Genomic DNA, 12,193 nt, shown 5'->3' with positions numbered 1-12,193 from the left:
AGGCGCTTCCGTATCCCCCACTGCTTGGTGGAAGGTCATGTGTATATTACTCAACAATGAACTATTTCAATATGGTTGCCGCTCAGTTTCCCCATTTGAAACGTCTAACTGAAGTATTTGGGGAAATTAACAGAGTCTTGTTTTTAGAACACTCTGGAATATATATTTTTTAATTAAGTGATTTGTTTTTCCTGACCCATGTTCTAACTAGCAGAATCACATTTAACATTGATACCCAAAACTCACAGTTCTGAAAGTGGAAAAATGATATAAAATAGGATATCCCTGAATATAATAAAATGGGCAACTACATGAAAATGTACCAAATTATCAAAATAGTTCATGTTTATCATAATACTGCTCAGCTTCATGTGACAGGAGAGCCTCGGATGGTAAGTTACTTGGTAAAGGTCATGAAGTTGGCTGGTAAGGGAAAAAACAAGATTCAAGTGCAGATGGCGAGGTCCATAAATGTATGTGTTGTACCAACTTCCTCCCGAGTGAAAAAGAGAACCTATTTTTCTCAAGACGTTTTAAAATTCTGTTTTTTCTGTAGAATGATTTTGTTCCAAAATTTCTACACTGCTTTAGGAAAAGCAGCTACACATCACCCTCTTAAATTTAGTGGGACTTGACACACCAGAATATAAGGAGTTCATTTTGCAACAAACAAACAAAACTGTATGTGAAATGAAGAGGCCTTTCATATGATTCACTGCTTGTGTGGTTAATAAAGATTTTTTTAGCTGAGGTTTCACCAATGAAAAACTGTGCAAAAGTTATGTCTCATATATTGCCGTCACCTTTCACAAAGTCTGGCACACAGAAGGTGCTCAACAGATGTGAAGTGAATTCTGTTATAGTCCCAGTTGTCTAAGACCTCCAAAGAATGAATTGGACATGCTATATTTCTCTTCCAAAAACTTGTTTTGCAGATAAAATACCTGTATATGTCCTGATTTTTTTGCACATTCTAAGTTTTGTTTCTCTGCAGCAATATTTCCTTACACATGAAAACATTATGATGCTACACTATAATTATGACAGAAGTGACTGTGTGATTTTGCAAGGCCAGGTAATTAAAAGACCCAGCTACTGCTTGGTGTACTATTTCTGGATGTGCACCATGAGAAGCTGGCTCCTGTCTGAAGAAGCCTGAAGTAGCACATGTGAGAGGCCCAAATAGAGCTTTCAAATGAGTACATCAAGCCTGCATTCCTTACCCCTTCTCAACGTCAGCTAGTGCTGCGTGAAGCAAGGGTGAGCTGTCTGTCTGCTTGAAGCCCTGATCAAATGGCAGAACATGAACAAAATAAAAGTTAATTGTTAAAAGCCACTATGAGCTGGGTATTCACCATAAAGCTCTAATAATTGGAACACGTGAAGAATCAAAGTCTAGATTATGAAACAAATATGTGTAATACCTAACCCGAGTTAGTGAACGTCCAGCCCATAGGCTAAATAAGGTCCACTGAATGAGCAATACCAGCCCATATCACACACCTTCCCAAAGAGCCGCTCTGGCTAAAGCATTCAGGGTGAGTGAATTAGATGTTTGATCAGTATAGCCCTCAATGTTGTTAAAAATACCCAACTGGTCCTTGGCAGAATAAAAGGGTCCCCACACGTGAATTTAATGATAACTGAAAATATAGGCCTCATCAAAACTTTAAAGCATAAAGTGATCATTGCATGTACAACTAGTGCATCTAAAAAATCAACAAAATTTGCATCAATGTTTTCTTCTCTTTCTCCCCCATCTCCCTCCCTCCCTCCCATCCACTTGGCCTTCTGTTCATCCATGCACTCGACCATCCATCCATCAATCTATACAGTTTATAAATTTTTAGTTTCACAATAGTTTTTCTTGCCATAATGAATAGCATACCATTTGACATCCAGATAGGAAACCAAGGTAGATTTCATATCAACACGTATGAGTTTGTTGTATAGTTCTTACAATTAACTTGCCTATAATCAATTCATACATTTGTTGTGACATTGTTTTAATGTACATGCACACTCTTAAAGTGAAAAAAAATTTCCAAAGAAAGTAGATTCTTACTCAAGGATCACTACTTACTGATAACTGAATTATTTTGGGGTGTCTCAATTTCCTCAGCTTTATAAGAGAGAAAATAATTATCTCAGGTAGTTAAGAGAAATAAGATAGAGCAAATTAAGAGTTGAGCAGTAGTCTACTTTAAGTTGTTAAAGTGAGGTGAAGGATAATATAATGTCCATTTTTGCTCTCCAATAAATTCCAAGATGTCAGCATGGTTTACGCGTATATAAATCTGTTTCCTTTTGGAATTTGTCTCTCAGACAGAAAGATTAGAGTTCATACCCTATCTCTATCAAAACAATCTGTGGTCTTAGCTGAAAATTCAGAGAAAGAAATAGGATATAAGCAAAGCAGAAATAGTTTTGAATAATATATAGAAAAATACATTTTTAAGACTTCACTTCTTAATTGGATATGAGGAAAAAGAAAAGAAAAAAAATTTAAGCAATAAAACCAATACTTCTCATTGTGTTGTGGATATTGGAAAATAACTGAATAAAGCTACTCTTACGTAAAATGTCATTGTCCTCAGCAGCACAATATGTGCTTTTCCTTTAAAATTCTACCTATTTTACCCCTTCAATAATCTTGGAAGGCGGAGGTAGATACTTTTTTTCATTAGGATGGCAACTATTATGGAGGACAAACGAATAGCAGTAGTAGTCTAATAGTATATTTACATTGCTACAACCACTAAGAAAAGAAAACTGACATCTTAGTTTTTCAATCACACTTCCATCCATAGTCCATCCACTTAAATATATCCATTGCATAATCATTTAAAGTAGTGACAAATGTAATTAGAAAAAAAAATAAAAACATTGAGTGTCTTTGTTGATAAGATTTACCAAAATCCTCTGTAATATTTAAAAGTCAATACAGCTTATTTTAATAATAAACATTATCCATTTCATTATAAAAACTTTCATCTATTTTCGCTACCAAGTCAATGCTGGCACATAGCAACCCCATTGTGGGTTTCTGACATTTTAACTATTTATGGGAGTAGAAAGCCCAATCTTTTTCCTGGGGCGCTGCTTGTGGTGTTGAACTGCTGACCATGCAGATCGCAGCCTAACATATCACCAATACAACCACATTTAGAGTCCAATTAATGCCTCTATTTCTTATGGTGAAGTTGTCATACAGCGATGACTTGCCACTTGAAGGATGCTCTTCCTGGCTCATGCTGTACTATTTAGGAGTTTACTGACAAAATAAGGAGAAAGTGCAGGATAAATAATCTCCTTTCAGATTGAAAGGAGAACAAGCTGAAAGAGGAAGAGAAAAAAAGGAAGTCCTATGGACCTTTCATTACCGATTTAGTCAACATTTATGCTCTTTACTTAAGAATCTTTGAAGGAATATGAGTCATATTCTAGTTTTCTTCCACAGCTCATTTAAATAAAATGATATTATTAATGTAGCTGAAGACCTCAGAAATTGGTGTCATGTGCTTATTAAATATTAAAGTTTCCTCTAGTCACCCCTACTCCCTACTTATCAATTGTATCATCATCCAACATTTCACATTTACAAGAGCAAAAATATATTAACGCAAATATTTTAAACATTAATGACGCATGCGTGGCAGTAATGAAACCCAAGGTACTAAGTGAGAATAATGCTTGCTGAGGTGGTGAAAGTTATAGATCAACTTGTCTGGGTCATGATGCTTCGTGGTTGGCAGTTACATAAGGTGCCAATTTGTCAGTTATGTAACGATGTGATTTGGTAGCTATGTGATGATGTCGTCCTCCATTTTGTCATTTAATGGACTCATCCTCCTTGTGCACAAAGCTGTGACTTCCGCACAGAACAACTTGAGCTTCCGAACCTAACCACACCCACACGTGGAGTGCGTGTGCAGCCTGGTCTAAATGACAGCTGTATGCTTACAATCCTCACTTGCTAGGAGGTGTCGCAGCTTACAAAGATCAGTTATTTATCTTGTTTTCATAAAAGAAAGAAAATATCTAAGAAAATTATGGCATATACAAAAGTCACTTAAACTATATATAAATGTGAATTCCCTTACTTATCTCATGAGGAAATTGGATTCAATTTTAAAATAATATTTATATTTCATGTAGAATTCTAACTATGATACATTAAAGCAGTTCTTTGAACATAAGTTGAATGAATTTATTCTGTATTCTTTGCTTTTTCTTGCTTTGTTTGTTGTTAGATCCCACTGAATCAGTTCTCGCTCACAGAAACCTTATGCAAAGTAGAAGCAAACACTACCCAGTCCTGTACCATCTCACATTGTTCATAGTTTGAGCTTGCGGTTGTGGCTCTGTGTCAATCTAGTCTTTATCTACCTTCCTCTTTTATGCTCTCCACTCTGCCATGCCTGGTGTCCTTCTCCAGGACTAGGTTCTTCCTGATAACATAGCCAAAGGATGAGACATGAAGTTTCACTGTCTTCCTGTCCAAGGAGCTCTACTTCCTCCAACACAGAGATGTCTTCATTGTTCTGGCAATCTATATAGACTTGAAAAATGTTTTCCTTGAACGCAAATATATAGTTTTATTCAGTACACATTTCGTGGTTGAATCTAATGGCTAGTATATGAAAAAAAAAGTCAATAAAAAAGAATCCAGAGTAACTAAAGTCAATGACTGTAACACCAATGCTACTCAATCTTATGCAAGACTACAGTCATATTTAGAGCATAAAAAGTTTGATTATTTATATTGTGAAAATGATTTATTATATTCTAACAACAACAATAAGATGAATTCGATCAATATTAATAGTTCTAATATAAGGGTAGCATCCTATTTTGGGTTTTATATAATACTAGTCCAACAAAATGCATATGTATCATATTTGTGATTTGATGTGATTATATGTATTATTTTGGCTCCCTGGAAGATTCATTTTAATTGACTGTTGTATCAATGCAGAAATTAACATATTAATTATAGTCCATGAATTCGAAGCTAGCACAGTAGTTTCGGGGCACATTAATAGGAGCTAATTTCAAAATTTAACAATAACTCTCAAGGTCATTAAAACCAAGCGTAATAAGTTGAATAAACAATAGTTCCAAACAGGAAAAAAAAAAAGCACAGTGAAAATCGACACTTCCTGGCTTCTGACGATTTAGAACTCAATTGACTTATAACATACATGCTAGAAAAGGCATGGAAACATCATTTCCTTTTGATAACTCAGAAGTACAACCTGAAGTTTCCTCCCTCCAGTGGCATGTATCATCATGGCACACACATTTCTGCTAGAAGTAGCTGTCTTCTGGACATCACTTGGCTCTCTTGCCAGTATTTTTCCTTGTTGCCAGCATTCCTCTGAGCTTGTCATTTGTGTAGCTTTAAATTGCCAAATGACGGCTGGCAACAGGAGATCCCTGCCTTGTAGTCAGAGTAATGAACTAGAACAGGCATATATCAGACTTCTTACCTTGAACTGACAGACGCAAGTCACAGTGTCTCCAATTCTTAAACACTCTCCATCAAATTTACAGGTGTTGGTATCGCAGAGGAAGAGATCGTTTTCTCTGTCATCATAACCTCAAATTTTAAAAGGAATACACTTCAGTATACGTATATAAACACACAAAAGACAATGTTATACATATTTATAGAAGTACTATTTTAAAGCTTTTGAAAAATTGACCACAATTTCAACCTCAATACCCACAGCTATACTGCAAGGTCACCGGCCACTGCTAACCTCAAATTCTAGGTAAGTGATCAATACTCATTCCTATTTTTTCCAGTTCTTGTCTACTCAGTTCCTTTTTACTATCTTTTTTAATAGCATGATTTTATTCTCGTTTGGATTCATTCTGATAGTGGTGACAAATTCTATAACACTTGTTCTCTTGCTTCCTAATGTTTTTCTCATTTAAGGGGCTATGATTTTTACCCAAACTCCACATTTTGGAAAAGATCTGATGATGTCCTTCGGATGCCATTTTTGCCATTTCCTCATCTTTATTTGTTATTTTACTTTAGGATCTGAAGTGACCTTTATTTGAAATTTCTTCAGACAAAGAGGGAACAAAGCCCCAATAAGAAAGATAGACCGGCCCAGTGTTTCCTGTGATAGTCTGTCTGTTCCAATGAAGACTGGCCACCTCTCAGCTAACAAGGGGAGGGGGGGAGGTTCTAGCTTCTTGAAAGCCTGCCTGGACGTGCTTGTTTTGTTTCTACAGATCCTCTTGAGATATCTGGCTAGTGGTGAGCGGATGAATTTCTTGATTGCTAATTCCAGTTTCACATTTCCACCACTTACTTTCTTCAAAAATACTCTAGTTAGGGATGAAGAAAACCTATCATGTTGGACTCCAGCCCCCTCAGTATGTCACACAACTGATTTAGCAGGTTGTTTAGGGTTCTCACAAGTCAGCTCCTAAAAAGTGATTCGCTATCAACAAAGTGGAACTTAATAGTTCTAGAAGCAGAAATATGTCAAAATAACAAAGAAAGCATGATAAGTTTTATAAAAATGTCACATTTAAAAGTTGCTATACACAGAACAAAGGCAATCTATTACCCAGATCACCATGATACATATTTTTTATCTCTTGAATTTTACATCAGTAATTAACTGAGAGAATATCCTTTATTTCATCCAATAAGCTACAGTTGGTCACCCTCTCCTCCCCTATATATTTTAATTCAGCTCATAAACATTTCTGAACGCCACTTTATTCAGTGCAGACTAAATTTCAGATCCAACTACAGAATTCACTACTATAATCATATTTACAGAGAAGAAAATTACATGTACACTTGAGAGGGCTCGAACCGACCAGACCTAAGGGGCAAGATCCAGCCATGATTACGAAGCTCAAAATGCCAGTGAAATCCTACCAAGGTCCCACCAGGTACACTACAGGCTGTCCTCAGGAAATGTGAAGCCAGTTCGGCGGAGTGCGGCAACTCTCATCCTTGGTTCCTTTTTAATTAGGAGGCTTCAGCACAGCGAAGCTTGCCAAGCTCTCTGGTTCAGCTCTGAAGGGACCCAAGGGAGCAAGAAGAGAGCGGCTGACCAACTCACTTCAAGACACCCGCTCCGAAATGGAGAAGTCAGCACCCACCCAGATGCCTTCCACCTTCCACTAGCCTATAAGTGTGCTGGCCTAGGTCATACCCACCCAGGTCTGAAGATGGGTTAAGGGCCCCTTTCTCAACTCCCCTCCACCTCCTAAAAGGCTTAGCAAAGCATGGTGAGCCAGCCCTGGACTGCAAAAGCAACATCATAGGGCGAAAAGAGAAAGCAGCTGAGAGAGGCAGCGCGACTGAATGTCTCAGAACAGGAGCTCCTTTCAGACTCTGGCTGACTTGGTCTTGAATCTGAGACCAACGCATCTTCACAGCACTTTTGCCAGGAATCGGCCTTTCCCCTGCAGTCATCATTTGATTTATTGCTTTCTCGCTCGTCCTTTCTCGAGAAGTTATTGCTTTCGGGGTCCAGTCAGACTTTTTTCTTTAATGATGGGCAAGCCTCTGCTACAATGTTTCCTGGAGGATTGGTGCTCTCTCTGTTCAGCGAACCCACGAAATCATCCCGGTTAGCAGATTTGTTTTTCCCTTCCCCAAATCTGGGAGCCCCGATTTAAGAGTAAGGCTGCAAAGGGGTTGACACCTGCACTTTCTACCCACCCTAGACTCGCTCCCACCACACCCTCCCTTCTTCCCCTGGGCAGCCAAGCAGCGCTGGCTCCCTGGGGTCAGGTGGGGCAGGAGGGGCTGGTTTCCCGAGGTCTGGGCTCGGCGCGCGGCAGGCTGGGCCGGGGAGCCGCTCTTGGGGAGGCTGATAGGTGCTGCACACGCGTGTCACGCGGAGCGGGGAAGAGGTCGGGGGCTAGGGTCCCGGGCTTACCGGAGCAGTTCCAGCCGGTGGGTGTTTGGCAGTCACTTAAGGAGGTAGGGAAAGCGGCGAGCTTCACCGGGCGGACCACGAGCAGCAGCAGCACTGGCAGCAGGAGCAGCCAGCAGAAGCCCTCGCCAAGTGTCCAGCTGCTGCACTGGCGCGGGGACTCCCACAGCACCATGACTAGTTCGCGCAACTCCGCCGCAGCGAAGGGCTTCCAAGGAACGCGGGGTCGCGGGGGCCGGCCAGCGGACTACTGAGCATCCCGAGGGCCACGGCAGCCGGGGCGGCGGCGGCGGCAGAGGCAGCCGGCAGGGAAGGAGCTGCCAAGAGGACGCATGATCCCCGGACTTTCAGCAACATCCAGTGACCCGGCTCAGTCCCGGGAGTGGGGGCGCCGTCCGCCGCGGAGCTGCGCCAGAGTCGCGGGAAGCGGTGGCCGCGCTGAGCGCCCTATGGGAAGCCGCAACGCCCGGGAGGCAGTCGGGCAGTCCGAGGCCGGCGGCGAGGAGCCCGGAAGGGAGGGCGGAGGGCGAGTCAGAGCGCCCCGCAGCCTCGCCGCCGCCTCGCGCGCTCTGCCGCCCGCATCCCTCTGGCGTTTGGGAAGCAGCAGGTCCTTAGCCCGCTCGAGGTCACGTGGGAAGAGGCAGGAGGGCCCTGATTGGCGGAGCGGGATGCAGGTCCCGGGAGGGAGGGGTCGGCGAGGAGGTGCCAGGAGGCGGCGGCGGAGGATGCCACAGATGGGCTCGCTCGCCAGGCGCTGGCCCGAGTGGGGCCTGGGAGTTGGCACAAGTGGGGAGCGCGGGCTGCGGGGTGGGCGAGCCCCACGCCCCTCCCCATCACCGGCTTGTTGCACTCTTTTTCTCGGGACGCCCCCTACCGAGCGCTGGGTGCGGACCAGAGCCCTTCTGCGGTGCGTGACCCGGGGCTGCCAGAGCCCGCGGTGGCATGGGTGGCTTGTGTCCAGGAAGGAGGAGGGGGCGGGGGGAGTGGGCTGAGGGGCAGCAGTGGCTGGGCAAAGAGGGGCGATCTGGTAGAGGGAGGAGGGTGTCCTGCGGGCGCCCTGCGCTCAGACTGGTAAAGGGGTTCAGGCTGGCAGCAGCGGGAGAGAGCTCAGGGACCCATTTTCCAGAGCAGAAGGGAGCTGGAGAAGAGGAGAGGTGGTGTGGGAAGGACCCTGAGCAGCTCTGCAGCTGCCGGCAGCCCTCTGAGGCCAGTTCTCCCCTCTTTCTTCTGGATGTCTCCCCTTCTCCCCTCCCTGGAGCCCAGCAGCCCTTGCCCAGCCCAAGAAGCCCAAGGTTTGCAGCCCCTGCCTGCCCTCTCCACATCTCCTGAAAGGAGCCCGTTTTGTGCGGCTGCCTGGAAAAGACGGACAACCGCATTTCCAGTGTCATATTTGGTGGGACTCTGGGACCAGAAAGCTGGAATCCGGGGTGGGCGCCTGGTCGCATCAGGCAGGGAGTGGCGTCTGGGAAGGGTGTGCTCCCTGGGAGCTGCGGAGCAGTGTCAATGCCCGCCAGGCGCTGCACTGGAGGCTGTGCAGGTCGCCTGGTCACTGGTGCCCTGAGCCAGGCAAGAAGGGCTTACTGGGACAAGAAGAGATCTCTCTGCAGGAAGCTTTCTCTTGCTCCAGAGGGTGCTGGGCAAAAGGCACAGCCAGGCTTGCCTTCTGTCTGCTGCATTCTTTACGCAGTTAGGTACACTCTTTATCCTAATGACATTTCAGCAGTTTTATTGGGGATGACAGCCTTCCTGGACAGGGATGGAGGGAAGCATCTTTTCCTGTGACTTGGGTCTTTGTTGCTGTCACAGGATTTTGGATGCTCCACAAGAAAGATTCCTTTGGCATCGTTTTTTTTTCAGCGTTTCTCTTTCTTACCTCCCTCCTTTCTTTCGCAGCGCCCCCTCCCACCTCGTCCTCATTTATTTTTTTCTCTCCCTTTCTTTCTCTGTCTCCATTCTCTTCTTCCCTTCTCTCCTTTCATTTTTTTTCTTTGTTTTCTTTTTTCTGCCTCCTTAGGACCCCTGCCTCCTCCTTTCCTTACTCTTTAAATCTCCTCTTTCCCCCTCTGGAGACTCCTGTGAGTGTTCCCCGGATTTAGAGGAACATTGTTAAATAGTATCTCACACCCAATTAGAGAACATTTCTAATCACTTTAAAGAGACAGGAATAGACTTTAGAAATAACAAGGATCCTTTGCAGGCACCCCGGGAAAAACAAACGGCGCCAGCGATCATGTTAAGTACATTCACCTCCAACCCACTCCCACTGCCTCGCTTCTTAACTTCTCCTGTGAGAGGCATGATCGTGCAGCACCTCAGTGTCTAAAAGAAATCTTTTTTATTATTTTTTCATGTGAAGTCCATCCCTTTATCTTACATCTCCGCCTCCGCCCCCAGTCCTCCCCTCCCCTTCAGAGATTTCTGAATCTCCGTGTTTTCCCTCCTGGCAATGAAGCAGCAGGTCCCAGCATTCTCCTCTGTGGCATCTCCCTCCGCACCCAATGAAGACTCCATTAAAACAGATCAATTGGACCAGACATTGGAGGCATCAGAAAATCGGCTTCTAGATAGAGTAGTTAAATTCTTTAAGGAAAAGGAATGTACATGGGGTAAAGCTGGCAGCCGACATCGCAAGGAACGAGGAACCAAAGAAGTCTTTCACTGCAGCCTTTCCACAGAGGCTGGAAACATAAACATAAGCCTAATGTAGATCAAGATTTAAGATCTCCACAGCATAGTGTAAGAACATTTCCATGTCCCTAGCAAGGCTGGTGTGGTAACTAACTCAGGCTTATGAAAATAAGCCAAGCTTGAAAGTAAAGGCAACGTCCCTCAAAGTATTTATCCAGTAATTATGATAATGTAATTGGACCTGCTAGGGTTTCAGTGCTTGGCTATATCGGTAGAATTTTACAGAACCTATTAGCAGAGTAAAATTGTTATTGAATTCTCTGCTAAGTAAAATTTTGGCATGCTTTCTAATAATATGCACTCTTCATAAGCCATTTTGCCCAAAGTGACTTAAAACTCCAAAGGAGTTAATTACTGGTTGTGACTGGTTAACAAAGGCAGAGGCTTCCACCAGAGGTTCTTTAAATTATTAAACAGTTTGAAGCCAAGCCTTTCCAATAGAAAAGCTGTGATTTTGTTCTGCGTACTTTTTACTTCGTGTTTTAGTGCCACCAAGAAGCAAATTCTGAAACTGGCAAGCACCACCAAGTGGCAGAAGAACACCATTCACTGAACAACATTGGATTATTGAATATGTAAATAAAATATATACATTATTTAGCCTCATCATTCCCAACCAAAGAAAGAGAGGAACATTCAACTGTGTGTCTCCTAAAGCTGGATAGTCATTCTAGCTTTTCCCCAGCAGGGCAAGCTTCGTTTAGACATTAGAATTCAATTGAAAACCAGACTAACAATTGCTCCCTGTGGTGTGTATTGTATGATTGTTCATAAAATTGCTCAATTATGTATGTGCAAAGTTTCTTATTTTAAATATACAATATTAGCTTTTCATATTCCTGGGCTAAAATATTTTTGGTTCTTGTGTTATATGCATTCTAGAATTGACTCCGAAAGGGAGAGTTAAATTGTCAAATTTTAAAGTAGAAATCGAACAGCCTCCTCTCCCAAAACTCTTTTTTTAATTGTATGTCTCTCCCTGTGTGGAAAGGGCACTGTGAAAATCTGAGATTTCAGGAAGGGAAGGGAGGCAACAAATGAGAAGTTTTTCAGGAAAAACAATAATTTAAGATTGACAAATTAACTTGAGAAATGAAGACATTGACCCGCCAAATTATATTTCTTTCTTGACCACAAATGCTTTCCCAGACTCCTGTAGTGCTAGGATACACGGATAGCATGTTTTTAGGTGTCAGATATTGTGCCATGGAAGAAGACTTTCATTTAATCCCCATAATACCCCATGACACATGAGCTACTCTCATCGCCACATAATAGAGAAAGCATGAAGACTTTCAAAGCCTCAAACAACTTTCCCAGTGGCACAGGTGAGACGGGACTTCTGACCTCAGGACCTCAAACTGAATACCACTGTGCTAGTCACCTCCTTTGGCCTCAATGTAAGGATTAAGAGTGTAGGGGTGGAGTCTAGGCTGTCAATCTGGAGATAGCCAATGAGACTTCTGTGGGCATGGCCTTCTCCTGAGAATTCTGGGAAATCTGGGTCTTCTCCTTGGAGGCGGAAAACACCTCCACTCTCTGTCACTCCCTGGGAGACATTATAGAAGACAAGCCACATGGAGGCG

The 12,193-nt window shown here is 43.1% G+C and overlaps 1 protein-coding gene across 1 annotated transcript in view; it reads right to left on the bottom strand.

Moving 5' to 3' along the window:
* Positions 1 to 8,466, bottom strand: part of TMEFF2 (transmembrane protein with EGF like and two follistatin like domains 2) — a 293,002-nt gene extending 284,536 nt beyond the window's left edge. Inside the window, exons 1-2 of the mRNA XM_075528996.1 lie at positions 7,923 to 8,466; positions 5,493 to 5,602 (exon numbers count right to left, since the gene is read on the bottom strand). Coding sequence (XP_075385111.1) covers positions 5,493 to 5,602; positions 7,923 to 8,094 — 282 coding nt within the window. The 5' untranslated portion in view covers positions 8,095 to 8,466. The remainder of the gene's footprint in view (positions 1 to 5,492; positions 5,603 to 7,922) is intronic.
* Positions 8,467 to 12,193: the final 3,727 nt, after the last annotated feature.

The sequence above is a fragment of the Tenrec ecaudatus genome, chromosome 13, assembly GCF_050624435.1.
Source record: "Tenrec ecaudatus isolate mTenEca1 chromosome 13, mTenEca1.hap1, whole genome shotgun sequence".
Lineage (NCBI taxonomy): Eukaryota > Metazoa > Chordata > Mammalia > Afrosoricida > Tenrecidae > Tenrec > Tenrec ecaudatus.
Note: the sequence above shows the minus strand (reverse complement) of the source record. Positions and strands in the feature narration are given on the sequence as shown.